Here is a 19,777-nt window from a genome sequence, read left to right on the forward strand (position 1 = left end):
CTGTAATACCGCGCAGGTCGGTAAAACGCTCCCTTCCCTTCAGAAATGTTTTTTTTTTATCAAAATGAATTGTCTTTCGATATTTGTTAACATAGAGAGCATGAGAAAGAAAGCGCTTGCTGCTCGAGCAATTTTTCAAAAGTTTCGAGAACGCCGATCGGTTCGGCGTTAAAAAAAAAACAAGCGAATCGGCGCGAAATATTTCCGTCGTCCGGTTTCCCGGTTCGCGTTCCGCGTTTCTCGTTCCCGGCATTTCACGAAAGAGCAGCGCCGGAAAGCGGAGGCGCGGCGGGCGTGACATATCGCGCGATTCACGAGTCCGCTGAATTTTGCGACGTACATTTACGAGCGAGAAGATCGGTTCTCGTTCAGCCTGGAGAGACGGAGAGGACCGTCTCGTTCGGCGAGTCGCGCAGAGTCGTGCAGGCGCGCGCTCGCGCCTGCGCGTCCCGTTCCGTCCGTCGAGATGGCGGCGGCGGAGAGGCAATGACGTCACGCGAAGGCGTAGTAATACACGGCGCGAGCGCATGGCGAGCGGAGTCCATCCGCGGAGCTGCTGCGCGAGAGACTGGGAACTGCTTTCGATTGTTGGCGGGCGCCGCCATCTTGGTCAGTGAGCCTGCGAGTGGCCTGTACGTCTCCGTGGTGCGGTGTGGCTTCGTTGTGCGTATTTCGGGCGGTACGTCTTGCCGAACGGGCTATTCCGTGCGCGCGTCTCTCCCCCGCGTGGGCCCCCTCGTTTTATCCGTTTAACCCGTGAGAACCGCGCGCGTCCGAGATGTCGGAACGGGAGGACAACGTTTACAAGGCGAAACTGGCCGAGCAAGCGGAACGCTACGACGGTGAGTAGAGATATTTCTTCTTTCCGGCGAGGTTGGTGGAGGAGAGGGGCGGGGCGGGACGGGGGGCACCGGGGGGAGCAGCCTAGCCGGTTCGTGGACGCGAAAACCGATCCTACGTAACCGCGCGATCCCATTCGCGACTCGCGCCGCGTTCCGCGTCAATGGGCTATCCTTCCCCCTTCGGGCCCCCCCCTCCCCCGCTTCCGCCCCGCGTGCGTTACGCGTCAGCGGTGCCCCGATCCGTCGGCCATCCGTCGTCGCGGGCGTCGTGGCCCCGCGACCCCGCGACTCCGCCGCGCCGGGAAACGTCCGCTCTCTCGGCGGATCGAGACGAATAACCTGTCCTACTCTTTTACTCCGACGGGACTCCCGAGAACGTCGAGAAGCTACCGCGCGCGCTCTCTCTCTCTCTCCCTCTCTCGCATCATGTCTGTCAAAATCCGCGTCGCGACCGCGAGGATTCGGAGGCCGCCGATCGTTACGGCGTATTCGTCGTAGCCGGCGGCGTTCCTTTGTGGCGGCGCCGGACGCGATATCGACTCGTGTCATTCGCGACGGTCGATCCGGCCCGGCGAGGCCCACCCGCCCGCTCGCTCGCCCATTCGTTCGTCCGTCCATCCGTCCATTCGTTCGTTTGTTCGTTCGTTCGCCGGAGCCCCCGGCTCCGAGTCCGGGGCCCGGGGCCCGCGGGGACGAGGCGACGGCGCGGCGTACGCAGTGTACGCACGAGGACCTCGCACGTTTCTCCCGTCGTTCTCTCGTATTCTCGCCGATCTCAGCCGGTCTGGCCCGATCGGGGAACGACACGCCAGTCGCCACGCCACGCCACGCGTTGCTAGGCGTGCTCTCTCGTCTCACCTCCGAGAGATAAGCGACAGGTCCGTTTCTCTCGGTCGTGACGCGTAGAGACACGCCGAGGCGCCTCCGCTAATCGCCGACGGGTTATTACCACGGGCCGAACGGGGTACCCGCGGTATAATTCGCGTGTTCCGCTCGTGGTATCTGGCCTTGAACGCGCGCGAAGAAATCACCGACCGGGACTCGATCGACCGAGAAAACGAGAGAGAGAGAACGATCCTCTTCCTCCGATCTTCTCGCATCTGGTTCGACGCCGATATGTCCGTAATCTGCACGGAGATCACGGACTGTTAGCTTTAATTTTATCCAACATTTCGACTCCTTTTTCCGCGCTAGGAAAAAAAAAGAAAAAAAAAGTCGTGTCCGCTTTGAACGCGAGAACGCGAAGCCGTCAGGTCAGGTAAAATGGACCTCTTCCGGATGTCGCTTTCGCCGACTCTTTCGGTCCTTTCGCACGTCTTCCGTCCCTTCCATCCCCTCTCCCTGCCCTACGTATCGAGTTAACAGGATCCAGGTTAGGCGTAACGTGAGGCGATCCCTCGCGGGAATTGCGGAGCCGGCGCGACGTCTCCTTCGGAATCTCTTCGACGATTCGTCCGAGGATCCCGAAGTCGCGCCGCCGACTTTCCAAGATGACGACGACGAGGAGGACGATCCGATCGATCTCCTCGCATTCTCGATATCGACGCGGCCCCGCGGACGTGCGCGATTATCGAGCGTCGGCACACATCCGCCGATTCGGAGCGTTCGTATCGATCGCGTCCCGCGGCGCTTGTCATTCCTATCTTTTTCGGATAATAGGAGCACGCCTGATTCACGATCTCTCGTTCCGGGAGAGCAGAGAGCCAAAAACGCGTGCGTCCGCACGAGCGGTGGGCAGAGAGGGCCGATCGCGCGAGCATGGCAAGGGGGGCCGCGGGGGCCGCGGGGGCGACGAGGAGAAACGAGGCGTGGGCGGGGGAGAGAGACGGTCAAATTTCGCCGTCCCTACGCCGCGCCGTGCCGTGCATTTCGGTGTGCGCGCCTCGTGTCTTCCTCTTTCCCGTGGCGGGATTCCCGAGGAACCCGGCGTCGATCTCCCTCTGCGCCCTGGCATTCCCTTCTCCTTTCTTCTCTCTCTCTCTCTCTCTCTCTCTCTCTCTCTCTCTCTCTCTCTCTCTCTCTCTCTCTCTCTCTCTCTCTCTCTCTCTCTCTCTCTCTCTCTCTCTCTCTCTCTCTCTCTCTCTCTCTCTCTCTCTCTCCTCTCTCTCCTCTCTCTCCTCCCTTCCTCTTCGTGTGTAAGATGCGTGCGTGCCCTGCGCGCGACTTACACGCGACTTTGACAGCGAAATGCGCGTAATCTCGGGGAGGAGGCAGGCTGGGTAATGCGAAAAGTAGCTCGTCGTATCGATAACTTTATCAGCGATAAGAGAATAATAAGAGAGCTCGTCGTTGCAAATTTTCTGTTTATCAGTAATGAAGAAAAAACGTTGACGTAAAAAGGAATATAGCGAATGTAGGCGACCTTACTCCTTTCTTCATTCCTTAAAAATTCTTATTTCTCTCGACGATTTAAGGCGAGGCAGATTTAAGGCCGCCTCTTCCTGGCGCGTCACCCGGTATAACGAGATCGAGAGATCTCGCGCGCGGATCTCGCGGCACTGATTAACGAATCTTTGTTCCTCTCGCGGTGCCGTTCTAATTGGCGAGTCGCTCGGGTTTTTTTCTCTCTCCTTTCGGAATTTCTCCAATTAGCAAATTCCGCGGTTCTGCACGGAATTACTTTCAATCGGCCCAAAAAGCCCGTCGTCGGTTCAAACGTGCGCGCGCGCGCGCGATCGTTTATACATTTTAGTTTCAGCGTTTCAGCCGCTTTAAAAAATCGTATCGTTCTCTCGGGATCGCCTTTGAAAATGGAATATTGGAATTTCGATGCCGAGCGTAATTACTGAGAGTTCGATGAATGGAAATCGATTCGCCCCGAGAGAAGTTGCCTTTGAATTACGTATCTGACGATTGCCCCGGTACTGTTTCTCTTTTCCTGTTCGCTGCTTTATCGAAAAAGAATTCACTGAAAAATTATGATTAAACGCGCGCATTTGTCCATTGTTTCTTAAAACGTCATCTGCGTCACGAGAAATGGCTCGTAACGGCGCAGGAATATATTAAGGACGGTTATAAATCCTCTCTAGATCATCTATTCATGCACTGTTAAATATTGAAGGATAAAATTTAAACCAATACCTTGAGTTAAATAACATTCTGTTATTTTTAACTGTAATGTGTGTCGAAATTTATTATTTCAACTTCATTGATTTAGTTAAATTAACATATTGCATAGGAGCAGTGGGGCGACCTACAGGAATGGTTTAAAATGACTCAAATTGAGTATAATTTGATGATACACGGGATAATCCCGAAAATTCGGGGGCTCGTTGTTAGCTACCCCAGTTCGACATTATCGGCATAATCAGTCCCGAGGGCAAAGCCGGAGTAGAGGCGACGTAACGACGTGACTCTCCCAGGACGTGTCGGAGGACGAGGAGTGACGGTCGGAATTTGAGAGTAGCTGGAGGAAGAAAGGGACACTGCGAAAAGGGTGGGCTTTAGTCGGGGAACGGGAGGAGGAGGAGGAGGGTGAGCAAAGGGGTGAGAGAAGGTGGCGGAGGAGGTGGAGGAGGAGGAGGAGGAGGAGGAGGAGGACAAAATGGGGAAGAAGGGGTAGCTAGCAGAAGGAAAGTATTGATCTGGCTGTGCTATCCCACGTTGCTGCACACCGGTATATGTATACACCCGTGTTCATTGTAACGGTCCGCTTTACGTCACATTCACCCCCCGTGAACTTGAAGGCACCTACCACCTCGGGTCGCGCGTCGGTAACGTCGGTGCGTGCGTCGCGACGCATTGATCCACGCATCGATCTTTCCTCCACGCGTCGCATCCTTTCCTCCCTGCCTGCCTGCCTGCCCGCCGTTTATTATGCCGTTATTATGGGTCTCCAGGTTTCCGGAGTCCGGCCTCCCGGCAGCCTCCTCCTCCTCCTCCTTCCCCTTTCTACTTGTGCCATTTTAAGCGCGCCGAGAGCGCGAGCGAGAGAGCGCGCGACAAACTCGAGGGCGCAAAGTTTCTTGAATTTCAGCCTTCGTACTTTGAATGGAGATATCAGCTTCAAAGTCGGAGGACAAGTTTCCCGGGCTTGTTCCCCGATCCTTCAAGTCGCGAGAGAAGGCAAACGTTTAATCGCCGCGCGGTTGTGCGCTTCGCCGAGTCAACATTTACATTTGTAATTTATCTCCGATGTCGTTTACGAGATTAACCGAGAGATGCTGATACCGCAGGAGAGACGTACATATCGCACGAGATCCTTCCGCGCCAGCAGCGAATTTGCAGCTTCAAATCGAAGCTCGCATCTCATTTTCGTCCTTTAACGATCTTATGTAATTTTGCTAATATTATACATTCCACACTTGGTAATACCTTGAATAACTTCTTTTCCCTTTCTTCCCCACAATTTCTTGATTCGAGCTTTTGAATGTTGCGCCTAATGAAGTTGAGAGACACGTCGGCGTCGGTCGGGGGGCTGGACCACTGGGGCAAGCGCGCGCGAGAGAACGTTTCGTAAAAACATCTGGAGGCCAAAAACAGCATCGCTCCCGAGCGAATATGTGCCGATAAATACCGTATTAGTGACTTCCGCGCAAAGTTCAAGGGGCAGCGGATTAATATATACCGACGCGTTCATCCCCTTTACTCCAAAGGCACTCCGCGCTATCGTTTCATCCGCGATAGGCACGTTAACACATTTTATAGGCCAAACGTCCATACGCCATTTAAGCGAACAAGTTCACGAGCGGCACGGAGAGTTCATTCCGCAGTGATTTACGAGGAATCCTTTGACAACCTGAACTTTGCGGGATAAACATAGAGTAGCTCGGAAGACGTACTACAATGTAAAATGAATGATTTACTTTATATATATCTCGTCAAGTTTCATCGTTGAATCGATATGTGACAAAAACTCGTTTCATATTAAATCGTTAGGACATTTTTATGTTGTATTTTCACGTGGAGACCTTGATAATCCAGATAATCTATTAATCTAAGAATCTCTTCGACAGTTTTGCTATTTAAGGATTATTATATAAATGTCACGTATGGATAAAAATGTTATATACCGTTAACGTGTGTAGAGAAAAATCCAAGGCGCTATGTATAAAAACAGTATTTTCGTTCCTTAGAAAGTCACTTCCGTTACTTCGAAGATTGTTTTTCTTAGATAAGATTAGTATTTTAAAGAAATAACACTTGTTTTATAAAAAGAAATTGTTTTCTGTCATAATTATATTTTTGCGTTTCAACATTTTTTCCACGTACCACTTTTACATTTATTCTATACTTATAATTTCTTATATAACGATCGTCTTATAGCATACGACAAGTCGATGAACTTATCATAGTTATCATCAACGATATTATTTGCCGGTATTGTTTGCAGAGATGGTTGAGGCGATGAAGAAGGTGGCCTCGTTGGACGTAGAGCTCACCGTTGAAGAAAGGAACCTCCTCTCGGTAGCATACAAAAATGTGATCGGAGCGAGGAGAGCCTCCTGGAGAATAATCTCGAGCATCGAGCAGAAGGAAGAGAATAAGGGTGCCGAGGGAAAACTAGAGATGATCCGCCAGTACCGATCTCAAGTGGAAAAGGAGCTCAGGGATATTTGCGCCGATATCCTCGGAGTCTTGGATAAGCATCTGATACCGTGCGCCTCTACGGGAGAATCCAAAGTCTTCTATTATAAAATGTAAGGATCCATTCATACAATCAAAACATTTTATACAATCACTTCTTCATATTTTCATTTTTACCTAGCACTAAATAAAAAACGTGATTAATAGTTCATTGTCTCTTTTATCTTTTTTTAAAAAGTCATGAAACAAGCTGTTAAATGGTCGCTGAAGCGTGTTGTATTTCGACACACGATACGAATTATTAATCCACTGTCGACGCGCTTTCAGGAAAGGTGATTACCATCGTTACTTGGCAGAATTTGCCATCGGTAATGACAGAAAGGAAGCGGCGGAGAACTCCCTGGTGGCATACAAAGCAGCGAGCGATATCGCCATGACGGAGCTACCGCCGACCCATCCCATTCGCCTGGGATTAGCGCTCAACTTCTCCGTGTTCTATTACGAGATCCTCAACAGCCCTGACAGAGCATGCCGCTTGGCGAAGGCGGCCTTCGACGATGCGATCGCCGAACTGGACACGCTGTCTGAGGAGAGCTACAAAGATTCCACCCTCATAATGCAACTCCTCAGGGACAACCTTACCCTATGGACGTCGGATATGCAGGGAGACGGTTAGTGTCCCACTTACTTATCGAGGCGAAACCGCCGTAGGGATGTTTTGATTACGCTAAAACGCATTACGCGACGTACCTCGTCTGTCCTCGATCGATCGACACGCAGACGAATACCGTGCATTGTGATAGAAGGATCTTATCTCGAATACTCTCGTCTCACCTCAATTTACATTTCTCTGAAGAAATATTGATCTCGAGTTCTTTGGAACATATTAGCGGACAGTCATTAAAATTAAGATCGTGAACTGTGAAACATCCTGAACTTTCCATTTCTCTCGTTTTGTATTTATATTTTTGTTATAAACTTGTTTTTTTTTATATCTATTTTGACTTGTAAGAAGTCATAAATTGCATGCAATTTTCGAATGCAGAATTATTACTTTGTAATTCAGAATCCGAGTCTGATCTGCAAGACGATAGCGCCGTTGATACCCACGATGCCAGAACGTAGATATACCCTTTTTCCTAACGTCCTCATCCTCCTAGCATGTCTACACCTGGTGAGCGACATAATCCTTATACAATCGTTACAATAATAAAAAGAATAAAAAATGAGAAAGGTATCACAAATTTATCTCACTAAATTTCTTCACTTATCAGACGTAATTTATTTAACATCCATTGTTTAGATGCGTTCAGCTAGATTATTTACTGACACAACATTCGTATTTTTGTTGCGCAGGTGAAGCTGAACAAAAGGAGCAGCTGCAGGATGTGGAAGACCAGGACGTATCGTAACTCTAGCTGTAGTGAGTGTTATCTTGCGCATATAAAACTGAGACACAAGAAAAAACTCTTAAATAACTCGTAAGCAAAAGAAAAAAAACCAATTCAGCAGGTGGCAGTTCGGGGTGGGAAGGGGAGATCTTTAGAAATTTGCGTGACCCTTTAAAAATATAAAAAAAGCACGCACCGTATGGTTACTTCAAAACAAAGCAGCAGCAGCAATACCAACAAAATACAACAGCAACAGAATTAATAATAAATAAATCATTCAGTTTATTCGGCATTATATTACGTACACATATATACGATTGAGTTACTGAGCACAGCAGAAAGTAATGAAACAAAAGGGCACGCATCCTGCGGTAAATAGAGAGACTGCAAAGCATTTAGGAGAAAGGCACTTTTTAATTGCCCCGTTTTTTGCGTATCGAGAGGAAACGCCGTGTTTGCACCTCGCATGCGTCCGATTGAAATTTATGTGCGAACGACGTCGTGAAAACGTCAAGAACGTCGAGCCGACGTCGATGCCGGCGCCAGTCGGTATCGACTAGCCTCGGCAATTCAGATTTGGTTTCCGTCACAGTGAATAAGAACGAATTATGTGTCCTATGTTTTGCAATAGTGGAAGAGGAACAAAAAGGCGTATGGATTGCACGACGTTATACCGGGATATATTTACGTGTCTATCCGTTCTTACATCTCGACCATTTGGAGCTATTCTCCTCCAATCTCCTTCTTTTCGTTCCTCACCCCTTTTTTTTTACTGCGCGCGCGGTCGTCCCGCGTGTACTGTAATTATTACGGTGTCTGTTAGCGTAATAACGCATGTAAATCGATTTATTTTCAAGATAATTCGCGCGTGTCCTCTCTTTCTCCTTCCCTCCCCCCGTGCTCTCCTCTCTCTCTCTCTCTCTCTCTCTCTCTCTTTACGGAATTAACGGCGGCGCCCTCATTGCCAGTTATCAGGACGGACCTCGCTTTCGAGCTTATACCCTGTAATAAGATATGTACTTCCGAATAAAATCCGACACGATTGTAATGTTATAGATAGCCGAAAAGAAAAATTTTAAATGCATGGATTCTTGGCATAGCCGAGTTGAGGAGAAGAGAATGTGCTTACTTCGATTGCCTCCTCTCCCCCTCCCCCACCCTCTGTACCTCGTTAAATGCAATAACGCCTGATTTTGTGAGCTTTCGTAATAGGGACCGCGTCGCGAAGGCGCTCAGTAACGTGGGCGAGAAGCGGTAGAGCGTATCATCGAAATTCTCTGATGGCGATTTCTTGATTTCCGGTCCTTTTACGTATCTCTTCCGAGGCGAGTGCGTCCCATCGCGTCAGCTCGATGAGCAGCGTCGTGATAAAAATAAAAAGGTGAAAAAAAAGAAAGAAAGAAAGAAGGGGGAAGAAATGAAAAAAGATTACATTGTCGTAGGTGAGCCTTTTTAGCGCGTTACGTTACTCACAGCAAACAAAGTAACTATCTAGCTAGTCTGTAATGTGGTTGTACGTTTTCATACGCCCGTTGTGTAAACTAAATATCGATTGCTGTGGTATAAGAACAGAATAAATGACTGTACCCCGACTTTTTCCACCCGCACATTTACACACGCAATTTACGCTCTATATATATAATATATATTAATATATATATATGTAATAATAATATATATATATATAATTAATATATAAATATATTCATATATTTCTCTATCTTCGTCTGTCCCTTCCGGATGGACGATAGTCGGAATCAGTATTTGTAATTATCCATTCGCCGATTCATCGACGAGCCATTCCATCGAGTTTTACGTTGAGACATTCCATTGTTCTTGTAATGAGGAGTCTGTCGGGATCGTAGAGATTTACAGTGAAAAGTACCCTTTCTTCAGATCGATGAGGTAAGCTTAGCTAGTTACTGACCATTTTACGCATTAAACTTATCTACTTATTATATAGCTAGAACTACCAAAATCCATTTAAGCTCACTCAGTTTTCTCGCTGATAACGTGACGGAGAGGAGACGCCGAGTTTTAACGCAGCAGAGAGAAGCGAGGCGCTCGACAACAACAAGAAATGCATAATTCGGCGAGAAAAACGCGGATCGCAACCTCCGCGAGGAAGACGAAAAAGCAGAAAATAATTGGTGTCCATCGTGCCCCTGTATTTAGGTATTGTAACGATAAAAATTGATAATCATGTTACAAATGACACACGTTATGAGAAATAATTCAAAATAATATCAACCGGCTCTCGTAAAGTAAGTAAGTATATTTGCGAAATGTAATTGTAAGAACGTAATAAGTAGGCTAAAGAGAGGGGAAAAAAAAGATAACGAAGAAATAAATCTCGACGCGAGGGATCATCCGAGTGACTCGGGTAGGATCAACTCGAGTATATGATATGATCGGAGTTGATTATAATCGTGAAGATTAAATCGCGCGAAAACTGTGTGCAAGGTAAACAGAGCTCTAAATTAAGAACTGCGGAGCGAGGCGGATGCCGTCGTAGGCTGTTAAACGCACGCGCATATATATAAATATATAAATATATTTCTCAAGTACATAGCATGTATCTGTGCGGCAAAGTGTTTTAAGGAATTTAGCTACGTGAAAACAAAAACAAAAAGAAGGAAATAAACGCGTCAGGTGGCAACGAATGGCGGTAGCGATCTCTGAACGCCGATGAATTATTAGCCCGATCGGGCAATATATCCCGGTTGTACGTTCATAGAACATAAATCGGAGACCATCTGGATCATTTCGAAAACTATGTAAATTTCAAACTAAATTTTAAACTTTTGAATCTGTTCGATTTCATTGGTTTCGACGAGAACCAGATCGCTATGAACAAGTAGTAGCGCGAAGCAATGCTTTTTTTCATCATCGTTCGGAGGAATTGATTTTACATTCTTGGATCCGCATGCGTTCTTACGCTCTGTATTACAATCGATGCGAATACACCGGATACAATCTTTTTTTCTGTAAAACCACACACATGAAAGCTACAAATAAATAAAGTAATTACGAATCTATGACTTGGTCACAGTTTTATTAAAGGAGATCGAGATTTGAGTTTTCGACCAGCCAATTGTAGAGAAATCATGCAGCAAAGAGCTTTGAGCTCTTGAGAGAGTTAAATATTAATTTAATATTAAATACGAATATTTTAATTTTATGACGAGTGTCATACGTCTGTATTAATATAATTTAAATTTTTTAAGACTTTTCTCTCATTATTGCAGTCATATTAAGATTGACATCAGAAACGAGAGATATCGATTTCTTTTCCTTGCATTACGTATCGTAACAAATTAATTTTCTCACGTGTATTCTCATTCACGTTTAATGATACAAATTAAAAAAAAAATCTTTTTTGTCTTTATAAATCTTCACAAAATTTCTTAAATCTGATATATCCAATGTGAGTTATACGATATGCAAAGCAAGTAAGTTATTTCGATGTATGATGCAAGTTTCCTCCAATAATTCGTGAAAATTTCTCGCTTCTGATGTCACGATTCATATTTGATACTGCGGTTACTCAAGCGCGGATTGGTTGTATGTCAATGTTTCTAACGACTGCGTCTCCTGTGTAAAATCGCGTTCGCGGAAGCTACTTGAGGCGGACAAGAGTCTCCTCGGTCTGTTCAGGTCTACTCGTCGCAGGATCCGCTCGAGATTGCCCTCCGATCCGGTCAAGATCGGCGAAAGATTGATATTCGACGCAAGTCGACTCTTAATGACTCGACCGTTTCTGGGCGATCTTCCAGGTTGGTCGTTAGGCCTACGCTTCGCGGATTTCAGCTTTACGTTGCGCAACATTTCCAAGGACACGACTGGACCTCTTGGGCCTGGTACAGTGTTTCGTCTGTTTTCCTGAAATGTATGGAACGGAACAATTTATTATTTTTCATAATCGTCGAGTGTTAAATATTAAAATATTTTCAAAAATTTGCAATTTACATACGCACGCCTGCATATCAATTTCTTATTTGACAAAGACGGAAACGAAATTAAAACCTAAATGGACATTAGTTATTTTTGATCACCAAAAATTCTGAGATTTACATCTTCTCGTGTAATTTGCATTCAGCAAGTCGGAAATTTAAAAATCTCGTGAGATCGAGGACAGTCATTCTCATTGCAGGAATTTATATTTACGATGTTATCGTGAAGGACGTAATCTTATTAATTCCACAGAATTTAGATAGTACTTTGTTACTTTGTGGCGCCTTTTTCAGGGTGACTTTCAACAGGTCCTCGACGGTGATGTTAGGCCTGTTGAATAACGGCGTGGAACATTTTCTTGTGGGTGTTCTAGTCTTGTTACTTCTGCTGCTGTTGGGAGTCGTCGGTTGTATCGGTGGCATTGGGGAATGCAAGGAAACTGATGAGAGGAGCGGAGGGGGCGGGGGTGGTATCGACGATGCTGATTTCGAAGTGTGCACTTTTGGAGGAAATGAAGGAGGTAGCGGGGGTGGTGGTGGTGGTGGTGGTGGTGGTGGTGGTGGTGGTGGTGGTGGTGGAAGTAGTGGAAGTGGAAATTCTAAAGAGGGTAGAGGAGGAGGAGGAGGAGGAGGAGGGGGTGGTGGTGGTGATGGTGGAAGTGCAGGTAGAGATGAGCGAGAAGATAAAGGACACGAGGAAGGTAACGTGACCGGTTGCGAAGATTTTATTTCAACTTCCTCCAACGTTTCACGTAATTTCTTCAACTCCTGCAGCAATACCATATTATCTTCCGTTATTTTTTTACTAGCTTCACGAAAGACGTTCATCTCGGCTGTCAGGGCGTTAAAAGTGGCTTCGGTGGTCGTTTGCATCTACGGCGGACCAAGAAGATATAATATTAATATACAGATTTATGTGTTATAACACACATTTATTTATTTATTACACATTTATATTTCCGCAAAGATTCACAAAATATAAGAACTTGATACGGATATTTTATAAAAGCAGAAACATATTCAGCTTTACGATTTGAGACCAAATGATAAGTTCGAAAGTCTTCTAATTTTACCTGGACAAAATCTTCGGAAAGTCGCGTCATTTTCTCCGACATTGCTTGTAACATCTCGCTTTCGGAGCGCATTGTCTCCGTCAGACAATCAAATTTCTTCGTCCAAGAACTCGACGAAGGCGAAACGGTCAATTTCTGTCGCAATTTGTTGTAATTCTGAAAAATAAAGATCGATGTCAGTTAAATTCTGTCTAAAATAAACAAGCGTCATATTGATATCAAGTAAAAAAATATACTTATCAACGTGTATATAAATTGAAATTATTTCTAAGAATAACAGAATTTGTTCGCGATTTCAACGTGTTAAAAGTAAAAAAATTCGGCTAATTTAATATATTACTATTCAATATGGCTGGCAGCGAGGAAGCGAGAATCTTCATTTAGCACAAATTTCGAGAAACTTACGACATTTACGAGATGCAGCAATTTCTTTATCAGCCAAATGCAGATAGCGATCATCCACGTGATTATTGTGCGGGAAATGTTTCTTCGTCGAGATACATGGCTGCGAGAGTCTCGAGGCGTTGCGATGTTTTGCGGCGCCTGGGGATTACGAGTGCCGTCCCAATGATATTCTATCTGATTATTTGAAAAACATAGAGAAATAAATAAATTTATTTGCGTAAAAGTGCACCTCCGACACGCGACAATTCAGAATCAATTAAGAACCGGAGAAGCAAAATTACAATTTAAATCAAATAAAATTCCGCATTTAAGGTTTCTGTCTTTCCTCAATGCATGTCATATTGAATTACGACGTCGTGAGTAAAAAATCGATGTATATAAAATAGAATGTCTGTCTATTAACTCCTAAAGCCTTTGACCAATCTATTAAATTTTGCATAGTTACTCTCTAGACCCCTGCGGAAAATATGGTCTACTATGAAACCTGGACCCCCTATCTCTGATTTTATGCCCTTGATACTTTGTGATAATCCCGGCAACGCCAGATAGTTTAATTTTAATACTTAATAATACTCATATAACAAATAAAGTTTGTATACTTTTTGCGGGGAACCGCCACCGTGAGCATCGCGATCGGATAGCTCGACGTCGGAGGCGATGATCGATTCCGGGATGCGGCCGTCCTGACGAGTTTCATCGGAGAACGACGGCGGACCCAGCAGAAGCAAACGTCCCTTGCTCTCCTTCTTCCCTTCCGGAAGCGGATCTGTGATATCCGCGCGAGATGCCGGTTGCCGGTGACCGGCCGCCTCCCCGTCGTCCTCGTTTCCGAACGTCAAAGTCGTTCGGCGGCAAAGTCGTTTCACCGACCCGGTGCGAGGCGTCGTGGATTCCGCCGGAATCCCAGCTTTCTCGGCCTCTCGCCTCGTCCCTCCGGACTCGCGTACCTTATCATAGCTCACCAGCTTTGGCGACGACGAAGGCGTGCAAGGTACGGACGTTGGCAGGGACAACGTCGAGACGGAGACGTAAGGGAGTCTCCTGTACCTGTGTAATAAGCACTCGCCGCGGTCGGTATTCCTGTTCGCTCGCCGCAGATGCCCGAAAATCTTCCGGAACTCGCGCCAATTCGCCGTCAAACGTTCGCCGATCCTCTCGAGCGCGACCTCGATTCTCTTATTGCCATTCGACGTTCCCTTCTTTTTCTTGGTCGGATTATCTCGCGGTCCGCCGATGGATCTATGGACCGGCGATCCGCTGAGCTCGCCTCGCTCGTCGGTCTCGCGTAAGATCATAAAATGCGGGACCTCCGAGAGTTCCTCAGGATCTCTTCCCAATTTGTTAACGACGACCGTCGGCGACTGCCTGTCCAGATAATTGTTTATCTGGTGCGCGAGATTATCGTTCATCGAAAGCGTCTTGTCCAACAAGTAGCAATCGTCCATCGTTTCAATGATGTAATGGTCTTTCCGCTGATTCGATCTTACTCCGAGAGATCCCTCTTCGTCAAACTTTACGGGCCCCGGGATATTTGCGAAAGTGCATACATCGTCGCGCGATTGGGATTTCAAGTTAGGGCGAGATATTACTGAGATATTTCGATAGGTCATCTCGTCGACGATTTTCGAGGATCTTCCATCAGTCGTTCTGTTCGCATTGTTATTCGGCTCGTTGCTCAAGGACGATAAGCTGAAGAAATAACTTTCCGTGAGCTCGAACGGATCGTCGACGAGCAGTTTGGTGGCAGCGTCCCGCTTGCGTTCTTCGGAGTCCTCTAAATTACGAAAGTTATTTATGTACTTGGTACCGTGCTTAAAATCGCACATTGCAAGATCCAACTCGCGGCTCTTGCTCGAGATCGGGCTGGGCTGTTGGATCATCCGCGCAGCGATCCCATCGTCGATTTTTGGATCGTCCTTGAAGCCCTCCGACCTTCTTCTAGGCTGCTTGGGAATGATCTCCGGACTGAGCTTATCGCCGCATTGCAGGTTCGCGTGTTGCGATTCGAACAGTACCGATTCCGGAGAACGCGGATGCGACGAATTGCTCCTTTCTTTATTTCCATTTTTCGAATCTCGACCGGAGATCTTCCGAAGGGACTCCTGCACTTTCTGGAACTTGGTCTTCTTCCGCGATTGCTTGTGCTTGCGTCTCGCCATAAAATATTTATGTATTAATCACTGTACGCTGAATACGATCGCCTTCCGATGAACTATAAATATCTAATTACTCTTTATTAAGTTACATGATTTAATTCAAAGCGCGTCTATCACGTTACATTTTCGCTCGAATTGCGGAGACAGGAAGATTGTTGTTACCTACATGCCTGAGAGTTCGTTACTGCCTGTCTCAAGGTTGTCTACTTCGTATATTATTGTGGTTTGGTATTTACACATGATGATGGATAACTTCCCGTCATGCGCGTGTAAATCTACCAATTAAATTCGTTACATCGCTAAGTTTATCTTCTTAGATAGTTTATCGTTTAAAATCGATCTAAAAGTAAATTTGTAAAATTTGATTGTTAAAGACACAGAGTACACACAGGCAAGTCAAATTTTAATTCGAAGAAAAATCGGACTTAAATTTAATTCACGAACAAATAAGAATCTCAAGATATATTGTATGTGGAAAGAAAATTTCTTACGTTTAGTTGAAAGAGCGTTTATTCAAATCTTTGCTACAAGAAATTGCTCAAACGGATATTTCAATTTTGTAAAGTCCTATTATTTTATTTCTTATTTTATACATTCTTTATATGTTATTTTATATCTTATAGATATAATCTTTCTCTGCAGTTTATATATTTTTCATCTATAATACATACTTCTTTTATAATACATATATAATCTTAATATTCGATAATCTATTCCGTGGTTCTACACGTTTACATGCATGTCGGCAGGTTGGAATTAAAAAATTTCGCGATCAAAAAATTTCAATTATCGACAACTTATCATGATTGCAAGGTGAGCAACGAAGGCAATTCTCACGTACAACTCGACAGATCACGCTCTATTCAGCTAGGCCCGACAGAGATTTCACTTCTTATTTACAAAATCTTCTCCCTTCTGAATATTTTTCTTAAGCTCCGGGATGGCGCCGTCCAGCAGTTTCTGCTCAAAGCTGCTTAGTTTACCTAATCCCAAATTCTTCTCAAGTCCATTTTTCTGAAAATCCATAAAATTTTGATCTCTTATAATGATATAATTAAGTAGAAAGTAGATATGCTTTATTTATATAAAAATAAAGCATATTTTTATATAACGCTCTCTACTTGAAATAGTCTCCCTTAAAATAATCAAAGTTGTTTATACTTGTTTTACAAAACATCCCATGTAACAATAATTGAATATTACAGTTAAAATATGTCACATTATCCTAAAAATAGTTTTTAAGAGAACAAAATAATTTTTTAAGAGGAGATAATTTTCTGTTTAAAGCCATATATTTCCGAAATGTATGGCAACAAATGTATTAATACGATGTCATAAGGTTTATTATGTCTCTACTTACGCCCAGAAGGATCGGCGTAGAGAAGTATTTGGCGTCAGTGACATTCGATCTGACGTACGAGCACTCAATAATACCCGTTTCACCGTTCAACGCCCTGATTAACGAGAGACCGAATCGCGCGCCGGCAAAAGCCATGGACAAAGTCGCGGATCCAGTTCCCGCCTTGGCCTTAACGACCTCGGTACCGGCCTCTTGGATCCTCTCGGTGAGCGCTTTCAGCTGATCATCCGGGAAGGAAACTGACGGCGTGCACTGCGAGATCAACGGGATGATGGTGATGCCGCTATGTCCACCAATGACTGGGACGTTGACTTTCAGCGGATCAAGACCCTGAAAAATTAACCGTCTATCTTAGCAGCTGTTTTTTCCCCAATTACGAAAGCTGGAAAATAAAGTGACACATTTTTATCGTTCCGGCTCAATTATATTGAGCAAAAATTAATAATTAAATATTGCATTCAACGTTTTTTAATTATTCATTGCATTCATATGATCATATCAAAAACAAAGAATAAATTTTATAAATCAGTTTTTCTCGTATTACTGTCATGCTTAATATTTGCGTATGGAACAATCTGAGGCTAAATGTTCGTACTTGAGACAAATAATGAAAGAAATAACGTTCCGAGTAACCGAGACACACCTGTCAAAACAGATGAAAGTCTAGTTTATTACGGTTGCTGTAGTAACTTTCAAAATGTACGTATAGCAGATCATTTTTGTTTATGTCAAGTAAGTTAAAGACGTTCGCTTCGTTATTTGACGCAATTTGCCATATTTAATACCTTCGCTTCCGCGATGAATGTGTTCGCCCTAACGATATCTAAGGTGGTCACTCCGAATACGCGATTAGGGTCGTAGACGCCCGCCTTCTGTAGCACTTCACTCGCGATTGGCACTGTGCTGTTGACCGGATTCGAGATGATCGCCACAAAGGCCTTTGGCGCGACTTCGGCCATCGCAACGACGAGATCCCGGGCGATAGAGGCGTTCGTATTGAACAGATCATCGCGGGTCATGCCCGGTTTACGTGGGACGCCCGCAGGTATGATAACAACCTAAAAATAGTCCCCAGAAAATTAATAAGTCGTTAAAATCCAAAACAAAGACGATTACTTTCAATTTAATGAATTAAATAAAAAAGCACGGGCAACTTTTAAATCTTCGTAGCACAAACTGTATCATCAAATACCGATATAATCTTTTGTATCGTAATGACATACCTGAGCGCCTTTAAGAGAGTCTTTGAGCTGTTCCGGACCATTGTAAGCTTTGACTTTCGCAGGGGTATTTATGTGCGAGAGATCGGCACCAACACCAGGCGTATTTACGATATCGTACAGCGACAATTCCGTGACCAGAGGCGACTGTTTGAGAAGCAACGACAGTGGCTGGCCGATGCCACCGCTTGCTCCCATGACACTGACTTTTACATCGCGCTGCAAAAAGAACACAGTCGGGATATTAGAGCATTTCGAAAGAATCACCAGGCGATTAAGGAGGTATAATTGAGAAAACGATCTTTGGTTTCCGTTAAATTTTTTAAAATAATTATATTCCCAATTGATTCACTCAAAGATTTCTCCAATTCTGATGTTGAATGCAATGTTTCGGCTAATTTATTTTTAGCTCATTTTTTCAAGTAAGCATAAAGGATCCAGCTACATAAAAAGATTGTCTACGATAAATCAGAATTATTTCCTTTTTTGCAATCAAGTTGCAATAGCAAATTTAAGGTTTCAATGTGCCAGTTTAACGTATCAGCGTTGGAGCCGAATTTGCAGTTGCATAACGATGTTCAGATTACGATTGCAACATCGCGATCCAATGATGTACGATGCTAGATCTCTACGTAACTGATAGGCGACAAGCGATCCCGCCATATGTGTCGTTAAAGGTCGATGGAGATTCTCGTAGTTATCAGGTTATCACTAAGGGTCCACGAGATACAGCAAACGTGGCATAATCAGCGGCTTATACGCTAATTACGAGAATATGTAAATTTACGTGTGTAGATGTGTGTATAAAATAAGCATATCGATATAGAGATTTACAGGGCGAAATGAGATTCTTTTAAAAAGAATTCTTCCAAAGACGGCGCATTTATGGTTCCACCGAATTGCATACTTGATATCCAGCAACACAAGATACGTAAAGATGTTACCACACTACTCACATGCGATATATTTGTCGAGCGTTAATTAATTTCCGGCCGATTTGTGGGGAACAGATTGAGAGTGGGTTTTGCGGTTCGTTTTTTGACGATACTTTACCGTGGCACTCGTGGACAGTCGTTTTGCGCCTTGCTGGCTGACATTTATGGCGGGCCTGAGGAATCGGGGCAGCATGTCGACGGCAGTGGACGTCACGTCAAATCGTCAAGTCAAATGGTCGCGAAATTTTTACGTGCGAGGCGCGAGCACGTACTCCCAATATACCTCAAAGACACTCCGCGTGACCTTCGCGAGGATTCACCCGATTCACTGACAGCGAGAGTGACGTGGAGTGACGCAGGTGGCGTTATGTGATTGAAGGCGAATTCAGTGATCTCGTGCGGTGGAAACGCAAAGTTCCTTATTCAAAATTATCGATTATTGAAAAATATATTTCTTGTATCTGTATGTTTCACCCCGATTCATTTGCTACGTAAATTACTATAAATCCTAACAAGACTGCGCGTTCCGATTTGCGACTATTAATTTAATTCAGATTAATTTATGAGATCAAGGATTATTAATTATCAACATTAGGTAAATTTTCGTGATTACCGTCTGGGGAGATCCGAAGGTATGGAAGGTATTGACATTATCAATTATTGGTATAAAATTTTTGACGTTGACATAAATATAAATATAATATAAATAAATATAATGTACAATTTGTTTATATTAAATTCACGATTTATTATTATATATAGATGCTTTATATAAATGAGCATATTTACTCAATAATATCATATATATTGTTGCATTTTTTCCCTAATTCTCTTAACTTTTATAAATAATTAAACACGAATGATAACAATAAAAGCGCAATTTTAAATCAAAGTCAGATATCACGAAGTTGTAAAT

General features: G+C 44.5%; 3 protein-coding genes across 4 annotated transcripts; 1 reads left to right on the forward strand and 2 right to left on the reverse strand.

Moving 5' to 3' along the window:
• The first annotated feature begins 524 nt into the window (after window positions 1-524).
• On the forward strand, window positions 525-10,797 carry 14-3-3epsilon (tyrosine 3-monooxygenase/tryptophan 5-monooxygenase activation protein epsilon). The gene is made up of 4 exons (XM_071717022.1): window positions 525-842; window positions 6,175-6,481; window positions 6,696-7,039; window positions 7,725-10,797. The coding sequence occupies exons 1-4, from the start codon at window positions 779-781 to the stop codon at window positions 7,778-7,780; spliced, it is 771 nt and encodes a 256-aa protein (XP_071573123.1). The 5' UTR covers window positions 525-778; the 3' UTR covers window positions 7,781-10,797.
• Window positions 10,796-15,795, reverse strand: LOC139778866 (uncharacterized). 2 transcript variants are annotated; one of them, XM_071716991.1, is made up of 5 exons: window positions 13,790-15,779; window positions 13,191-13,364; window positions 12,786-12,941; window positions 11,980-12,585; window positions 10,796-11,641 (listed from the first exon to the last, which is right to left on the reverse strand). In XM_071716991.1, exons 1-5 carry the CDS (start codon window positions 15,347-15,349, stop codon window positions 11,303-11,305), a joined length of 2,835 nt encoding a protein of 944 aa, XP_071573092.1. In that variant the 5' UTR covers window positions 15,350-15,779; the 3' UTR covers window positions 10,796-11,302. The 2 variants fall into 2 exon arrangements, with proteins under 2 accessions (XP_071573092.1, XP_071573101.1); XM_071717000.1 differs by having other exon boundaries at window positions 11,403-11,641; window positions 11,988-12,585; window positions 13,790-15,795.
• Window positions 15,796-15,895: 100 nt separating this feature from the next.
• On the reverse strand, window positions 15,896-19,211 carry Mdh2 (malate dehydrogenase 2). Its single transcript, XM_071717009.1, has 5 exons — window positions 18,980-19,211; window positions 17,930-18,145; window positions 17,492-17,764; window positions 16,707-17,036; window positions 15,896-16,360 (listed from the first exon to the last, which is right to left on the reverse strand). The coding sequence occupies exons 1-5, from the start codon at window positions 19,052-19,054 to the stop codon at window positions 16,232-16,234; spliced, it is 1,023 nt and encodes a 340-aa protein (XP_071573110.1). The 5' UTR covers window positions 19,055-19,211; the 3' UTR covers window positions 15,896-16,231.
• Between the last annotated feature and the right edge of the window lie 566 nt (window positions 19,212-19,777).

This window comes from Temnothorax nylanderi, unplaced genomic scaffold (genome assembly GCF_030848795.1).
Source record: "Temnothorax nylanderi isolate EJ_2023f unplaced genomic scaffold, tnyl_v1.0 TNYL_tig0006_pilon, whole genome shotgun sequence".
In the NCBI taxonomy this organism is placed as follows: domain Eukaryota; kingdom Metazoa; phylum Arthropoda; class Insecta; order Hymenoptera; family Formicidae; genus Temnothorax; species Temnothorax nylanderi.